Source organism: Polypterus senegalus, chromosome 3, assembly GCF_016835505.1.
Source record: "Polypterus senegalus isolate Bchr_013 chromosome 3, ASM1683550v1, whole genome shotgun sequence".
In the NCBI taxonomy this organism is placed as follows: domain Eukaryota; kingdom Metazoa; phylum Chordata; class Cladistia; order Polypteriformes; family Polypteridae; genus Polypterus; species Polypterus senegalus.
Genome location: NC_053156.1, coordinates 208,461,794 through 208,481,127, shown reverse-complemented (window position 1 = coordinate 208,481,127; position 19,334 = coordinate 208,461,794). Strand labels below are relative to the sequence as shown.

General features: G+C 38.6%; 1 protein-coding gene across 1 annotated transcript in view; it reads right to left on the bottom strand.

The window, feature by feature from the left end:
* Window positions 1-8,236: 8,236 nt before the first annotated feature.
* Window positions 8,237-19,334, bottom strand: part of LOC120525793 (dehydrogenase/reductase SDR family member 4-like) — a 34,550-nt gene continuing 23,452 nt past the window's right edge. Inside the window, exons 4-9 of the mRNA XM_039748391.1 lie at window positions 15,991-16,092; window positions 9,076-9,146; window positions 8,920-8,971; window positions 8,690-8,824; window positions 8,556-8,611; window positions 8,237-8,351 (exon numbers count right to left, since the gene is read on the bottom strand). Of these exons, the coding sequence (XP_039604325.1) occupies window positions 8,237-8,351; window positions 8,556-8,611; window positions 8,690-8,824; window positions 8,920-8,971; window positions 9,076-9,146; window positions 15,991-16,092 (531 nt within the window). The remainder of the gene's footprint in view (window positions 8,352-8,555; window positions 8,612-8,689; window positions 8,825-8,919; window positions 8,972-9,075; window positions 9,147-15,990; window positions 16,093-19,334) is intronic.

Here is a 19,334-nt window from a genome sequence, read left to right as displayed (position 1 = left end):
ACACACAACACTCCCACTTTTCTCCTTCCCATCAAATCTACTAAATCTCTTCCTTTTCCAGTCATTATCCAAACATTCAGTGCCCTCACTCTTAATGTTATCTTACCCTTTTCTATTCATTCCCTTGTCTTCTTCTGGACCAAGTTTTTTAAGCTGGGCCCACCTTTTGCTTGGTAGACCTCACTCACTTGCCACAAGGATCAGATGATGCCCCTGCGCTGATTGGATTCATTCCATCATTAAGGTTTTGTCTAAGTTTTATAGCTGGATGTCCTTCATGAAAATATCTGTCTTTATTTGTCCAGGCTTGGGACCAGCTTTAAGTTAGGCTGGTTTGCCCCCTGCTGGACAGACTGTAATTAAAAGCCACTAGGAAATATAATTGGGAAGGAAGGCATGTTTGATATGAAGATTCCTAATGTGGGAAATACCATGCATTCAGTTGATCCATCTTCAGAGAGGTTCAAGTGGCTAGTACAAAAATGTGTGTCACTCTTTAAAGGTTTAAGGCAGAACATGGGTTCCAGTCATAAGGCTACTATACATGAAAAGGTTTCACCAATAACTGAAATTCTGAGATGAGTACCCTAACCGCTGTTATATGTTCATCAGGACATATTCAACCGCTGTTATGTTCATCAGGAACTAGATAAAATGTATAATGATGACATTATTGAAGAAGTGAATGAAGGTGCAGAATGGATTATAAATATTCTAATAATCCCTGGTATCTTTTTTTAGGTCTATGAGACTCTGCATAGATCTATGAGTAGTGTTGTGGGCAGCAATTTGCAGACTGTACTACGAACTAAAGTTTGATGCTCAAAAAGGGTTTTGGCAGATAGAACTGGCACTTGAATAAAGACACCTGACTTTCTTCATTACACACAAAGGTTGCTGTCGTTTCAGAGAAGCTCTGTTTAGCTTATCTAATGCCACAGTGGCATATCAGAAAGCTATGGACACAATGCTATGTGGAATGCATGGTGTTGCATTGTACATACATGCAGAAAATGACGAATAACTTGAACACAGACAATTATTTCAAACATTACAAGACAGTGGCTTAACTTTAAATAAAGATAAATGCATATTTGGCTTAAAAGAGAACATCTCGCATTGGGCTGTGGCTGAGCTGTGGAACATTTTAGAACACATTTATGGGTTGGCGAGTTCCCCCTTCACATAGATCATAAATCCCTCATTTACATTTTCTTTCTCAAATAAACCATACTGTTATCACTCAGAATACAAAGACTTAAACTCAGATTACAGCCATATAATTACCAAATTGAACATACACTAGGAAAAACTACTCTTGCCACCTCAAAATGGAGAAAATGGGCAATGACCTAATCCATTCCCAGAAGAACTGCAGCCAAATCACATATGTAGTTATCTACTTATGATGGACTGCTGTTGAGAGGACAGTAAATTGTGCTACCTGGAATATTAATTAGAAAAGCACTGAAAATAGCTCATGAAAGGCATCAAGGAGTCGTTCGTACAAAACAGTACTTGCAAAGTAAATTGTATTGGCTTAACACAGACAGTGACATTGAAAGACAAATCAGAAATTGCTTCAATTTTGTATTACATCTGCCATTACATAAGAATTAACCTCTCCAACCTCTTGAATTATTATTAATAATAATAATGTTTAGAATTGCCTCCAAAGCCTTGGACAAAACTGGTAGGATCTATTCAGAATGACTGTCTTAGATTATTACACTTCATACCATGTTATTAATTGTATCAGACGTGTCATCAGCCACAGTTATTAGAGAAGTGATGAACATTTTTGTACAATTTGGATATCTAGTAAAGGTTGTAGAAGATAAAGGCCAACAATTTATATGGCAATTGTTTGAATAAATTCTGGCTAATTGTTGAATTAAGAACATCCATGCATCACCCACCTATCTGAGAAGTAACAGCAAAACTGAAACATTTTACACCTACTTGAAAAAAGGCCTTAAGATCATCTGCATGAGAAGGAAAAAAGAAAAGGAGAGAGGAGCTCCTTAACATTCTTCTCGTATAATGATCAACACCTCAAAAAGCATCCTATGTGTGAAAACCCAGCTACTAAATGTGTAAAAGAAAACACAAGAGATAATGGACATCCAGAAAGCACACATCATGTGAATATACACTGTCAGGGATGCCAGGGGCCATGACCCGGCCGGGACGACAGGAAGGACCGGATGTGGGTCTGCACCCACCCTGTATCACGTGGGGGTTGCCTTCCGGGTTGCTTTGGGGGCCACGGGTACAGGGCATGGAAGCCCTACCCTGTAGGGGACCGTGGTCACCGCCAGGAGGCGCCCCAATGCCTTGGGGACCTGTTACCCCAGCACTTCCGCCACACCAGGAAGGGCTGGGGGGAAGATTTATGACGGCGCCCGGAGAGCAGCCGGGAGGACAGCCGGCACTTCCGCCACGCTGGGGCGTGGCCAAGGAGGAATCCCGGGAACACCTGGTGCTCATCCGGGACTTGTATAAAAGGGGCCGTCTCCCTTCATTCGAGGCTAGAGTCGGGGGGAAGGAGGATGAGGCAAGAGGAGAGTGGAGGCGGCCCGAAGACAAGGCATTGTGGCCAGGACTGTGACTGTTTTGGGGTTTGTGCACGTGACTGATGTCTGAGTGACCATTGGCTGGGGTCTTAGTGACCTATTATTGTAAATATTGTGTTTAATAAACTTGTGGTGGTTTTAAACAACATGTCCGCCTGTCTGTGTCCGGGCCAAGTTCACAACACACAAAATGAAGTTGTATGGAGACAACACACATTGAGCAAAGGATCACAAATTCAATGTTAGGGATGCAGTATTTGTACCTGGCTTGAACAATGGTAAATTAGCAGCTACATTTAAAGACAATAAGTATGTGCTGTTGAGATACACCTCCTCTAACTCTTCAAATTATTGAATGTGGAAGATAGCTCAAAAATAAAAACATGAAACATCTTCAACACGTTCCTTCATTGCATCTTGATGTCCCAGAATCTACAGAAGTAGACAGTGCTGGTAATGGTGGAGCCTCTGACATGCAGAAGCTTTTATGTCCTCCAACAGTGGAACAAACCTCAACAGGACTGGTGGCAACTTCAACAAAAAGTGAATTAATGGTGCATTCGACTAAAACTCTGAACTTATCATTTCTGATCTCCATCTCAGCATCACCTGCTGCACAACAGCACTCACATTCCAATTTGAGACTGGCCGGATCTCGGTAGGTAGGTACACATTTTATTGGTCTGGTCACTCTGTTGGCTGTCATACTCAAGGAGCAGCTGTTGCTGTGTCAAATCGGCATTTTCCAATGGTATCTGATGTCACTCCTTTTAACAAGCATATTGTCTGTTGTCTCAGTGTATGCTCCAACCATGGTGAAAGATTCTCAGTGAGGGAGACATTTTTTTCTCAATTTCACTCGGTGGTTGATGGGTGCCCAAGAGGTGGCACTCCTCTGGTCATGGGTGATTTGAATGCAACCACTGGCACAGGCAGGGTTGGCCAAGAGGATTTTGTCAGTCTCAGTGGGTTTGGCAACCATGGTGAAAGTGGCTCCATGCTCCTTGACTTTGCAAAAGCTCAGGGGCTGCAGATCGCTGGATCCTGGTTCCAGCACTCTGAGCAGCATCATTGAACATGGTACTCCAATACTTGTATTGTGGTGAAGGAGATTGATCACATCCTTGTTGGCAGATGCTGGAGGCTCTAACAACACTGAAAGGTCAACAGAAGCATTCAGTTTGAGAATTCTGACCACAGACTCTGAAGATCCAGCTTAGGTCCAATAGGCTACCACCTACTAGGAGAATGAGGCTGGACCTGGCCAGGCTCCAAGATCAGGCTGTTTCTAATTGGTTTGTATGCAGTTTATGTGAAGAATTTACAGACTTGAGTGCAGCTGCTGATATTAATGTGATGTGTGAGACCTTCCATGACAAGGCCCTGAAGGTTGCCGAGAGTTGTGTAGGCATTACCAGTGTTCTCAAAAGGAGCCATTTCATCTCACAGTGCATGGCTTGATTGCAACTCCAGTTTGTATTGGGAACTGAAAAGGATGGCTGCAAGGGCTATGAAGGCAAATAAGGAGGCATTTGTTAAAGGAATCTGTGAGGAACTCACAAACTGTCCTTACAGATGATGCTGCAATTGTGAGCTGCTGGCCTGGCTACTTTGAGCAGCCGTTTACAGCTGATCCTCCAATTATATGTGAACAACCCAGTCTCACTGAGATTGCACAGGTGGTGAAACAGTTGAGGGTAGGGAAGGCTGCAGGGAACTGTGGTGCCCGGGATGAACTTCTCCAGACTGGTGGTAAGGCTGTCCTCCTTGCATTGCAAGCAATCGTTGCTTCCATTTGGGAGACGGGTGTCATCCCATCTGATTGGAAAACGTTGTGGGGTTCAGTGGCTATGGGGCATCTGTTGGTGAAGAAACATTCACTGATCTTGACTTTGCCGACAATGCTATGATCTTTGCGGGTCAATGTGGTCTCTGATCAGGGCTCTCAAGAGACTGAGGAGTCAGAGTTAGTGAGTTTTAACAACCTCTTGGACACAGCCAGCAGCAGTGTACCTGTCGGCAAAGAGAATGTTGACCTTGACAAGAGGTTTACTTACCTCGGCAGTGACATTCATGTCTCTGGTGGCTCTTCCATTGAGTCAGTAAATGGATTGGGAGGGCATGGGGGGTGGTCATGAGGTTGCTGGAAAGGGGTGTGTGGCACTCCCAATATCTTTGCAAAAGGACAAAGGTCCAAGTCAAGTCTTTAGAGTCATGGTGCTTCCTGTTTTGGTATATGGGTGCTAGACATGGACACTATCCAGTGACCTGAGATGAAGACTGGACTCCTTCAGTACTGTGTCTCTTCAGAGAATCCTTGGGTACTGTTGGATTGACTTTGTTTCAAATGTGCAGTTGCTCATGGAGTTCCGTTTGAGGCACATTAACTTGCATCAGCAGGGAGCATTAGTTATAGCACTACAGCCAGGTTGTGCAATACACCAAGGGTGATCTGACTTACAGGATCCTCATTGCAGAGGACCCGAGTAGCTGGACCAGGCCAAAGGGTTACCCTACATAACTCCTGGTTGTGGCAGATAGATGGTCACTTTTGGGGATCTGCCTTGGGGGTGGCCAACCAGGATCCCAAGCTGTTTCGTCATGTGGTGGGTTCGACAACGTGCTGTACCAGTGCATGCTCCTGAATCTGATCCAATCTCAGAAAACAGAAAGAAAGCGTACCCCAAGCTCTGAATTCCTGTTCATGGACTTGAGAAACTAGTCCCAAATTTAAGTTTGTCAGACTTCAGATTAGGACATCAATCTGTGGAAGAAAACCCCCCCAAGGAAGACAGGAAAAGTTCAAACAATTAGATTTTTATTCAGTAACAGATGAGTACCTGGATTCTACATTGCAAGGCAGAAGAGCAAAGTTACATTTTTTCTATTGGCTTTTTATAATTTCTTCTTCCTCCTCCTTCCCCTTCTTTATAACAAAAAAACATAATATTTACTTAAGCATTTTATTTTATTACACTAATGGGCCATCTGTTCTTATTTTTTTCACTTTTCAGATAGACCCTAAAGAAGGAAAGGTCATCTTTCCTGTGTCAAATAGACGTGTTTCTAAAGAAACTGGAAATTGTCCTAGGTGAGCTTACTGCACCCTCTCTTATGACAGACACCTGTATGAATTACCTGCCGGTATAGCAAAATGGCTTTGTCAGCTATTAACCCTAAGTAGCTTGCAAGCAGTTAAGTTTTCTTTCACAAATCCAAAATGGGGACTTGCACTATGATCTGCAAGTACAGTAACATTTTATAGGCTAATTTTATTAGAATTTACTGTAAATAAATCACTTCAATCCATAAAACACAATATTGAGAAGAATTTTACCAGAACGAAATAATTAACTAACCAATGTTAGCTTGGTACTCACTACTGTTCAAACATTGCATTTAATGGTTGCTTTGTATATTCTTTTTTTTTTGTTGTTTTCAATTAAAGCTTCCAAACAGAAATAGTACTATTCATTGTGGCTAAGTAAATTATATATAGTATATATATACAGTATATATATATATATATATATATTTTTTTTTAAAGACATTTATTCTTTCTTGCTAATCAGTTCCTCTTCGAGACTGATTATAGAACTATTAGTTAGCATTTGTTGCTGAAACACCAGCTATCATGGGGTTATCCATGGGGGTATCCATGTTTACCTTCGGTGAGGTCACAAATGACACAACTTCAACTTTTGACTTCCCAGCTCCATCATAACACAAATGAAGCATAACAAACAGAAGCTGCAGGGATGTCAGAAAATCAGCTGAATACAGGGACACTTAAAGACAGAGGACCTGTGTGGATCACCAAATGTTAAAATGTTTTATGTGTTTGTGTTATTTGTATAGAACTTGCTTACACTGTTAGAAGGGAGTTGATATTTAGAATTGAATTACTGAAATTTTTAATTTTTACTTATTTGGCACAGATATTGATGTAGAATAAAATGTTTAAGCTGAATAATATAAATAGAAACATTATAAATGAATTGGTTGCTGTAGAATTGTCAAATTTGTATTATAGAGTTAAAATAATAAGACAGCATGACTGGAAGCATAAGACAGTCAAGAGGGCAAAGGGGATTCTGGGCAGTGAATGGCAGACATAAAAACAACCAAGAGTCAAATTGATGGAAACGGTTTACAGAGTGGTCAGGTCACATTCCACAATTTATGGTTTCAACTATTTGTTTATCATGTTGGTTAACCTTTTCTGTCTGTAAGAGGAGATGGGAAGACTCTATATCTTAATAAATTAGCGAAACATCTAAAAATCTTTTTAAAACAATTCTGTAAACATCAGAAAATTGTAAGGATTCTGTGCTGTCCTTTAATAGTTTGTTACAGACAATCCAAACTCTGTAATTAATGGGATTTTTAAGGAATAGATCCACCATGGATGATCCCACAGAGTTGTTGAAACTAAACTGAATATTTAGCCATGCAGTGTTATCACAAACATTTGTATAAAAATCATGACAAGTACCGCACCAGACTTCACAAATTTTACAATGAGTGTTTTTATTTTACTGCCATATACTTCCAGAATATTTTACATTCTTAATATTTTGCTAGTGGAAAAAATACAATATGATCTAATATAAAGAGGTTGAATGCATTTAATTATTGACGTACATAATCAAATCAATTGACATGCATTACTGTTTATTATTTTACAATGTACCTATTCATACTGCAATGATCTGCATCATAAATGACGAGGAGCTCTCCTTCAAATCCGTTTTTGTGCTGGTGGTTTTAAAGCGCTACATAATACTGAAGGACAGGAGCATACAAGGATTGATCCTTAAACTGTGAGATTTTTTTTCTTGTACATTACACATCATTTTACTTGACTTCTTACTGCATCTTTGAACTATTTTAGTGTTAGAGGTTTATGGACTTAGAATTGATACTTTTTATAGCTGACTATTTTAACTTTATAGAACACACCATTAACTTTTTTTTATCATCACTCTTCTATGGAAGCTCTGAACTGCACAGTGAAAAAAATAATGGGGGAGCCCATATTTCATACGTATAGGATGTTTTCACGTACGTACATGATAAAGATAAATTTAAAAGTTGCCAGTTGAGCAAAGCTTACACACAGAGACAGAGAGACAGTGCGCACGCGAGCGCTGTCCACAGACAAATGCCTTCCGTAGCCATGACAACCTTATCTCATAAATAAGAATATGAAAAGGGTGAATACTTACGAGATAGAGTACTTTGTGCTTTATATCTTGGCAATTCATTTAGATCACCTTGACATTAAAGAGTCTTATTACTGTTGCCCAGTGTCATAAAAGCCGATTAAATTAAATCCACTGTGATTCAATATCGTATAACAATAAAATATGAAAAATTCTAAAGGGGGGAGGGTGAAAGCCATTTGTAGGCACTGTGCAGAAACCAATCAGTGAGATTGCCTTTGTTTCTGTCTTTACACTGCATAATCAGAAGATACTGTTAATTGTATCACAAAACAGTAAGTCATCCCTGTAAATATAGGACTTGTAGTTAGCACATGTCTCAGGGAGATTCCTATGTTCAAATGTTTTCATCAATTACTGACACCCATATGCATTGGCTTTTTTATGTTTTAGGGAAAAAAAAGATACAAATTCCAAAATGAAGTCATCTTTATTCTACAACCGTGAGTACATTCCACCAGCTGCAACTAGGGTTTCTCCAGTTATGTAGGTGGCATCATCAGAACACAAGAAAGAGATCACTCCAGAAATTTCCTTGAGTTCACCAGTCCTAATAACAATCAGGAGGCCATCATTAATATGAAAGAAAAACAAGGCTCCAAAATACAAAAAATAGCTAACTCTGGCAGTAAATACTAATGAAGCACAAACTGAAACAGAAAAGCAATCAGAAGACTACATTGTTCTCAGAATTAGTTTCTACAGAGCTTTCTAACTCCTCATCAAAGGTTTTACAGTAAATAGCCCATCTTACCTCTTCATGCTTACATTCTTCAAGAATTCACCTCCATATTTTTCATTTTTCCACAGCTGAAATGAAAAGAAAAATTGCAAATTCTTAAGAACTATTAACAGAAGCAAAGTGTTTTTAAAAAAAAGGAAACTTACAGCACTGCTGAAGTTTGTTTTGATCAATCCTGGTGCCACACAGTTCACACGGACATTCAAAGGAGCCAGCTCCAAGGCCAGTGCCTTTGTCAGGCCCAACAAGGCTGTTTTACTAACGCTGTAGGGACCCAAAAACTACAAAAAAAGATTATTATAATTTTTTAGTACTAAGTTACAGGTGTAAAAGGGGGGAAAAATAGCATGACACATGTCCTCTGCTTAATACACACCTGGATAGGCTGAAAACCAGCAATCGATGACATTAGGACAATTGAGCCTCCACTACATAATAAAAGAGAAAAAGACTATTCAGCACACAAGATATCCTTAGAAATAAAAATCACTGTTTCCTATGAACATCTGCACAAAGTAGATAAGAAACCAACCCTCGTTGTACCATATGTGGCACAACCAGTTTTGACAGCATGAACATGGCTTTGACATTGATATCCAAGACCTAAAGGATACAAAACAAAGCAAAATAATGTAAGTATTGGGCTAGATGTTACAGCTCACATTAATATAAATTTGCACTACACTTGACAATATTAAGTCTGCTTTGATTTGGAGTATTACAATTTTCCACTGCTGGGCTCATTCACACATACAGCCACACTCATGGAATTTTGTGGGAGGAAGATTGATATAGACATTACAAACCCAGGCAGGCACAGGGATAAAAAGAATGCTTCTTGCAGTTAAGTGCCTCACCCTGGATTTAAACATAAAGCTGTGGACCCAGAAAGTATAAACTATCTACAGTGACCCTATTCTGCCCTGCAAAAAAAAAAAAAAGAAAAGTATGCAAAACAAAAAAACTTTTGCACACAGTTTAGTTAAAAATATAAAAAAAGGTTATTACATTTGGATGAAAGACTACCCAAAAAAAATGACTTGTTCTACCACCTTAACACTTGGACAGCAAGATTTTGTTAGGCTGATATGTTTAATTAGCAACATTAAAGGGTGGCACCAATGGTAAGAATTTCTATATCACAGATTTGGTCGCTAGGCGTTGTGACATTGACTTGCATTACGTAGGTGTGAGAATGTTATGTTTTGTTAGAAACATTAAAAATTACATGAGAAATATGTATTGTTCCTTATCAACTGTGAGTAAATGGTCATGGTATTAGGAAAAGTTAAATTTCTCTACCCATATTACTGGGATTGTTGGTAGCATTTTGATAAAGAACACTGGCAAAAGAGATGGCATAGTCTGCATACATGTGAAGGGGTAAATAATCTAGAAATCACCACTTTCTAATTGTCTGTTTGTTGAACCAATCTGTCCATAATAGGGATAAGGGGATTGGAGACTGAAGCTGTACAGTATATGGTAATAACCAAACCCACACAGAGAATCTGCAAGTTTCACATAATGTGTGCTTATTATGTCAAAATAAAGTCACCAGATATATGTCTTCAGGATGTGGGAGAATCCTAAACTGCCTACAGAAAAGCCATGCAAGTTTGATGAGAATGAGATGGGAAATGAACCAAGCTCCCTATTCAAGAGATAATTTTTACTAGAAAGCTGAATTTTAAAATTTTAATATTCAAAGAAATTAGCAGTAGCAAAGGATGCTTAGTGCCACTTTTTTAACGCCATAAACTAAATGCAATGCAAACATACAGATAATAATGTTTTGCAAGGATTCCAATACACTTTTTGCTTAACCTTCTTGCTGTTAACCCAAGGGCTCAGGTTTCTATTTAATAACAGTTATCCCTGAGTGGGACCTTGGGATAAGCCAGTTTTATTTGCATGTATTGTTAAGTCCGCTTAGGACGGTATTCTGATGCTGTATAGTGGAAAAAAAAGAACAACATGCTGCAAAAAAATCATAAATATTTTTGTTTGTTTATGTGGTAACTCAATATTCATTCAACCAAAAAAACAACGGCGTGTAAACACAAAGCTGTAAAGCCCATTTACAACAAACTGAAACTGAACCATTAGTTGAAACAAGGAATAGTAATGACAATGTGAATTGGTCAGACATTGACATGGATAGTGAAACTAATGCATACAGCACTTTACAACTGAACTAACACAATATGCCTAGTGACTTTGGCAAAAATGGAAGATGATAGCAATCAAGTGGAAGAGCTAGAAAGATTTTAGCCTCCCAGGTACAGTTCAAAATGTAGCAACTGTAATGTTAGTGTCAGGTTAAATGTGGAAGTCAGTAAGCCTTGTGCTTTGGTAGCCTACAATAATTCAATAAGCAGCACTGATTGTACAAATTGGGCACTGATATTTTGTCCTTGCTTGCAACAGCAAGTGAAACGTCTGCAAAGAAACACTGTTCTAAAGTGCGGATTATAATACTGGGCTGTGCGTGTTGGTAACCGTTTCAAGACATATCACATGGAGAACATGTGCTAAATCGGCATCAATGCAGCAGTGGACACTAGATATACCTTTCCTATAGTATTTATGTTAATGTTTTGGTATTGATATGTTTCTGTCGCACACGATTTTTTCTTGTTGAAAAAAATTCAAAATTTTGGCTTGTTTTTCACAGGATAAACATAACCTACAAGCAATTCATTGTCTCAACAAATAAAACTATGTCAGCAAACAGTTTCTCAGTTAACACACTGGCGATTTTGGGTCCGTTAGTCCAATTGTATTTATAGGTTTTTAATCAATATTTTTAATCAATACATGATATAATTTTACAATTTAATACAAGGATATACTTAGAAGTTATAACAATGAATTATTAAGCATGAGGATAAGAACTGAATGTAAGTAACGGGTTAACTAAATGTTTGAAACCTAGGCATGTAAGGCTTTTGCTTCATCTCAGAGGAGCCACCAAGATAGTTGCTAAGGTGAAAATGAAGTAAATGTGCAATGAACACCCCCTTAAAAAGTGAAGACAAACTAAAACTAGTAAGAAAGTCCAAACACCCTTATTTTGAAGCGGTGATAAGATCAATGGTAAAACCTGTAGGACACCCCTATTAACAAAGCAATGTTTAGAATGACGGAAGAAGCGACATGTATACAAAGATACTGGTGGCAGTAGTTGATTAGCTAGATTCTGCATAATAAGAGTAAAATGATGCAATGTGTTAAATAATGTAAATGGTAATAGAAAAGTATAAAACGGAATAAATTGTATTAACGGTTGGTCACTCCATGAACTGAGTCATTTATGCATATTTGTATGCAAATAGAGAATCGTTCTACATTTTCACCTGGTCTCTGAATAATTTCTTTGAAAACAGAGGAAAGGTTTTTTCCACAACATATTGCTCTTCTGTGGAAAGCTACTTGGGTCAACACATTTTGTATTTAAAATAGTCATCTCAACTTGAACTTGACTAATTTGTTGGACTTTCCACCACCCCCAGCACCAGGTGGCAGCTCTTGTTTGGATTTAGGGCACTATGTGCCCGAATCCCTAAGCAGTATACCACTTCACTGACCTCTCCACCTAAACAGGTCACTAACTTCTCTTTTAATATTATTACATATTTATTTGTTTAGTCCTGAAACATACAGTAGTTGAGACCACACACAGTTATTCATTACCTAACACAGTCTGGATTTAATATTGTAAACTGATTAGTTATAGTAGATAAAATTATAGCTCCATCACTGACCCCAGTAGTTTAGGTTCATATTCTCTTTATGCCAGAATTGGTCTTCCAATTTTCCTCCCATATCCCAAAGACATGCTGGGTAGGTTAAGTCTGTAAACTGCCCCAGTAAGACTGTGTGAGAGTGCATGAGTGTGCCATGTGATAGACTGGGGCCCTGTCCTGACTCCTGTCTTGTGACCACATGATACTAGGAGAGACTCTGGGTCTAACACCCATGAAATGGACAATGCAACCGGTTAAAGGAGGATGGATTATGAATGAATGCTTACTTGAAAATGATTATATCAGTGGTGTCCAGCTCTGGTCCACAATAATCTCCTTAATTAGTGACCAGTTTTTGCTGCCAATTGACTTCTTTTGCCTTAATTTTAACTGACTTGCTATTAAGACTCAAACCCATTGTTTTTTCCTTAAACAGTAATGATACACAAAACAAGCCAATATGTGACTAGTTAACCTGTGTCAAACATACTATATCTGCAAATAAAGAAAGGTGAAAGTCCCAGTAATGTTGAACAGCTCAGGTCCACAAAACACTTGACAATGTTCTCAGAAAAAAGAAAATCAACAGTTTTGTAAATGTCTGCTAGGGCAGAATGATTGCAGCAACAAGCCACAGAATTACAGTAAATAATGGGTTTAATTATTGAATTATATTAAGAAAATGGGTGGCGTGAAGTCAATTGGTATTTGACGCTCCAACATAGCTGCTCATCTTTTGGCTCGCTTCACATCCCATTCCTGTTTGGGTGCCATTTAAGGAAAAATAAAGCAATTTGGAGGATTTCATATTAAAAAGCAAGGTAACTAAAAAAATCAAGAGAAAAGTTAATTAAGTTAAACCATAGATAGATAGATAGATAGATAGATAGATAGATAGATAGATAGATAGATAGATAGATAGATAGATAGATAGATAGATAGATAGATAGATACTTTATTAATCCCAAGGGGAAATTTATATACTCCAGCAGCAGCATACTGATATGCATGATCAATGAAACCCATTGTATTATTGTAGGCTACCACAGTGACTTCCACATTTCCCCAGGCACAAACATTAACTTTCTACATTGTCAACAGTACATAGGAGGCTAACATCTTTCTTGTTCTTCCACTTGATCACAATAATTTTTCAGCAGGAGACCCCCACCACCCCCGCTGAAAGCAGCACAATAGTTTCTTGAGTGTTGTTCAGACTTAACATTGTACATGCAATCAAAACAGGTTATCCCAAGTCCAACTAAGGAAATTGGGTGGAGGAATTGTGTATCTATGTCAATTGTTCATTCATGAAGTGGCATGGCGTTTCAGCAATTTGTCAGCTTTTTCTGCTTCTTAAATAAGGCAGCTGGGATCAGCACTTCTGACCAGACCTTTATGGACTTTAATTTTGACTAGATGCTCTGCTCCTCAATTTTTGCAAACTCAAAGCATTAATCCTAAACATTAAAATATGATATTTGTAGGTTAGTTTCAGAGCATTGGTTACCCCAGTAATTAAGTAGGATTTCATCATATCTTTCTCTGTGGAACAGGCAAATCCTGAGCCTGTTTAAAAAAAGCAGAATTAGAGAGAGTTATACACATCTTTGCCCTCAATGATCATTTCATTCTGGCTTAATCTGTTCCAGCAATACAGGTTTGGCTAAATCCATGTTTTCTGGAATAGAATCAGCCAAAAGTTCATGAACCCCAGCTTGCTTTAACTGGATTTCACACTAATCCAGCTTTCTGCAACAGATTCCACATAATTAAACAATGAGGTTATTAAAATGTAAAAATGATTAATTGATTTTGAACATGGTTGAAAGAAAATGCTGAAGCTTGGGAATGCAGGACTGAACCAGAGAACATGACTTTATTATAGATTAATGGGGAACAATATGTGCATTAAAGAGTGGTGTCTGGCCAACTGTGGCCTGCAAGTCTAGGTAAAATTCGAGGACCAATTTTTGATGCCAGTCTATTCGTGATAACTGTCACTAATCCTAACGAGGAGTGCTTTTTGGTATAAAACAAACTGAGGTCTTTAAGTCAACAGGAAAGACTCAGTCTAACACTAATGCCCCTTGAAAGCAATCACCTTCAACATCTGGATTTCATAGTAATCAAAAGATTTTGCTACGAAGAACAGCAGGTTAAATAAAATACACTTCTGAATGTAGGCACATGTATTTTGCTATTGTGCAGTTCTGTGTTGTGCATTCACTTGACATTTTATGGTAATTGTGGATTGGCTGGCCAGACAGCAGTTGGCCACTATGTACACTGGTGGAAGTGACCTTGTTGCTCACATTGTGTTGTTTGCCACCGATTCTCACTGCTTGGTACTTTAATCACTGTGCTGATATCATATGGTTGGCCTAAAGCCAGATTGGTGTTTCACAGTGCATATTTCTGTGGCCTATAATTTATTTTACATCAATATGTCAAAAGCAATGTTGTGTGCATCAGGTGTCACACACCGATTTGCATTTCATGCTTGTGGTTGTGCTGCTCTTTCTAATGTTAAGCATTACTAATAAGATTACCGACCGTGATGTACTCACAATTGTACTTCTATCTTTATTCTTTCATCCCCTAAAATGCATGCACACACGCGTACGTGCCCACCTACTTTAGTTCAAGTGTCTATTGTCACGTTTGTATGGTACAAAGAAATTAACTACATCTTCTCAAAAAAAAACAACAAAACCCCACTCCACATAAAGTACAAATAACACGCAACATGTACATATTCTATATGTATATTTGCAAGTCTTTATCAGCACAGATAGTATGATATGATCAATCACATTAGAATGATAGATGTATCTATGGAAGTGGCAGCCAAGTGAATTTACATACAAATCATTTTTCATTCATGGAATGAATGTGATCTTACAAATTTACATTTCTAACAATTTTGCATGCAAGTAACAGATACATTTTAATAGAGCAGCATAATGGTGCCGTGGTTTCATTCCCAGTCAATGTGTGGAATCCAGTTTTCACCTCACATGTGTACCTTTTTCTCCATGTATTTTAGATTCCCTCCCACATCCCAAAGATGTGCACGGAAGGTTAACATGTAGTTCAAAACTATCTCCTCATGAGTGTGGGTATATAAAACTCCTGTGATGGGTTGGATGCTGGTCCAGGTCTGGCTCTTTCCATAAGCCTGATGCTACCAGGATTAGCATTGGCTCTGTAAAACTGAATTAGGTTAACTGGGTAGGTAAACTTGTATAATTTGTTTTAATGCCACTTAAGGCACAATGACGTCAAACAACAGATACCATAGGCATCATGAAGTTAATTATGTCATGTACAAAATTAACTAAACAGTTGGAAACACTTTGAACCCAAGCATTCTACCCAATATAAACTAATTTATATAAATCTGAATTCGTATGATATAAAATTTATAATTTTTGTATACATTTTAAGCCAGTATAACAGAGGTACTGCTTTAATGAGTAAGCATCACAAGTTCAAGTGAATGTAAACTTAGCTACTGATTAAATATCTTGCTTTACTTTGAGTAAATTGTATCCTTTCAGTTTACCAAGAGCTGTCATGGTAGTCCTCTTAAAGTTCAAGCAGTTCTCATCATTTGCTCTCAACAAATTAAGCAAGTTACAATACTTCATTGAATATAGTTAACAGCATCATATCATTAAAATTAAACATCCCACCTTGTCCCACATGTCCTCTGTGGTGTCCAGAATATTGCCAAAAAATGGGTTGAAACCCGCATTTGAAACTAAAATATCAATGCCTCCATACTCCTTCACAGCCTGAAAAATAGAGCATACAAGTAATATGAGTTCATCTTGTAACAGCAGCCACCCTAGCACTATCCCCCGTAAGACACCACTCATCACCCAATTCTGATAAGGTTCCTTGTTCCATAACACTCTGCTTCCGAGCCAATTTTGCACCCATCTACAAAATATGCCCTGAACTCCCACTTTGATGCCTAACCCTCATGGGGCATCTTATGAAATGCTTTCTGAAAGTTTTATTGTATGTACCACTTTTATTATATCCTTTTAATTTTGTTGCTTGCTCATAGAATACTATCTAGTAAAAGACCTCCCTCACCTGAACCCATGCTGACTGTTCTGTAAAATTCCTGTTCTTGCCATGTGTTGCTCAATCATTTCCTTAATTAATTTCATTCCCACCCCCAACCCCAAACTCTTTAACCCTCTGCAGAGTTTTTTTTTTTTTTAACTCCCTAGTACAGGTATAATCCCATTGTACCAAAATTCATGGGGCCATAAAAATATTTTGCAATAATGGAAACTTCATTATAATGAATTGGGGGAAAATGCGTATACTATTGTGACCAGGGTTGCTGGTGATTCACCATCTCTAATGTTAGTGATGCAAGGAGAGATCCATACGTTGCTCTGCTGCATCTGCTAAACAGTAAACCAAGGGCAGAATAATTGGTTGTTCTCTGCAGGACCAGGTTTACCATGTAACATGCAAGTCACACAATGTTTAACACCGGGCTTTGACCTGCTCTTCCTCGCACTCTCCTGGTCTGCCACAGCAGTGATTCCAAGCTGTTGGTGATCTTCTAATCTGTAGATGGGAGCTAAAGCATGACAGTTGCCCATGTCGCTATTCCTATCTCATGTGCTTCAGTGCTGAAGTAACAGTCCCTTATTTGAATGTTCCTGTCTTCTCTATACAATAAACGTACTCCTTGGAAACCTTGATTCACCTTTCTGTCAGTCTCTTGTGCAACTAACTCTGTGACCCAGGCTTTTTGCTTCTTAAACTGCAAAAAATATTTTATTTCAAAATGAGATGATACAAAATTAATTACATTTTTTTATTCAGTTCCCAATCCCCATCTTTAACTTTGTGTTTTTTTTCGAAGCTTCAAAATGTTTGACAACGTTGAAGATGCAATTCCGAATTATTTCACCATGTCATTTTTCTTCATTCTTGAATTAACTTTTTCGAAGATTGTTAAATTTTCATTCAGCATAACCTCATTTCAGCCATTTCTCACTTTTCATGTCCATCACAAATAAAACATTGAGAAGCGCTGTGAAACTCGAAGAGTACAGTATCTGCACATGACACAACTACCCACTTGAACGATTGGTGGGGTGCCGACTCAAAATTCAGGTATGTTTATAATGTTGTGCCAACTCTCTCGCCGAGCCTCACCAAGATCACCTGAGAACGGAAATTTCACAACAGACTATCACTTTCTGTTGGGCTAACAAGAAAAAGAGACTGTTTCAGGGTTCCTGAGAACTGACGAAAGTATAGGCATGGCATTACGTATTTTTAGCATCTTCAGTGGCCATTTTTAGCCAAAAAAAAAAAACATGTTAAAAAGAAATCCTTTAAACATGATGTTCTACACATGTCCAGGCAAACAAAAAGTATTCATTATTCTGAAAATGTCAAAACTTCAGTATTCACTATAAAAGTAATTTGACCTGTAATCCCAAATTTTGTTATGTACCTTGTCCTGCATTGTATGCAATACTTTTTAAACCTCTTCCACTGCTCCTTGACTGTCGCCACACTTAAAAAATTATACCAGTTTATCGATTTTAGACTTTGTTGTATCTAAATTTACCCTTCAAAATTTAAACTTAAGTTTTAGTCTTTGGATCCATGCTCTTCCAAAACAAACAGAACAGTATTATACTATGACCACTTAACCCTTGAGGTTCAATGACCACCACACCCACAATTATCCTGATTATTTTCAAAAAAAATCTAGATAGGCTTACCCTCCCGCCAGTTGTTTAACATACTTTGTTAGAAAACAGTAACTGATTACATCTAGAACAGTGTTTCCCAACCTCAATCCTGGGGACCCCCTGTGACTGCACATTTTTGTTCCAACCAGATTCCTAATCAGTAACAAGATCTGAAAACACTGATCTCATTTATTTAAGTGGTATTTTTCCCCTCTTATTCTACATTTAGAAAAGCACAGCAACATGATTTTCACATTTATAAGACATTTAGAAATATTTCTGCTTTTGCTACAAATTTAAATGTTTAAATCTCTTTTGTTGATTTCATTATATTTTGCCCTTTCTCTGTGCAGTTTTTCCCCTTTGTTGTATCTTATTAATGACAATTAAAAATAAGCAGAGCAGACATGCTGGCAAACAATCTATATATATAATTCACTAAGGCAAGACAACCATGGAAAGCCCGCCGGAAGGGACGTGGATTCACTAAGCCGTCGACAAGTGAGACACCTATGGCGCACGCAGGAAGGAGCCACGCCCACCAACTCCAAGACCATTGGATCCGACGACAACTCACAGAGCCACGCCCACCAACTAGGACGCGGCGACACAGAAAAAACGGCGTAATTTATATTCGTCTGTCATAGAGGTCACATGCAGCTTCGACCCACGTTGACTGTTCATAGAGGCATGTTTCTCGCGGAGGTGAATGCGGCGTGTAAAACTGTTTGCGAGGGGTATCCCATGGGATCCTTGAAACGTTCCTTTACAACTGAGGTTAAAACACAATGAAGTGTCTTTAAAAAACGAGTTTTCAGTTACGACGCATGACCGTGTGCACTATAGCAAACTGTTTTACACGCTACATACAGCAATTCGCATCCGCGACAAACATGCGTCTTCATAGATACTCCTGCACTTTGTACACACACCCCTCCCACCGTGGTCGGGTGTCTTGGTGGATTATATATAGAAAGGCAGCCAAAACCGCACAGAGCAATGAAAAGTCTACGTGAGTCACAGGTGCATCTGGACTGTACAAAGACGACAACGACTCGAGTGACGAGTTGGAGGTGGGCACGAGCAGGCAGTGTATACTGAATGAGAAATCAGCAGACTAGCATGATGGAGGGAGCGGAGTGGATATCCTTCTCCTCTCCTCCCGTTCCACCCTGAGCGCCGCACGGACGATTGTGTGTTGGTTTGTTCCGTGCATTGGTTAAAACCCAATGAAGGAAGCGGTCTTTAAAAACCAATAAGCCCTGTGCCTCTGTTTCATTACCGTCTCACCTGCTTCACCA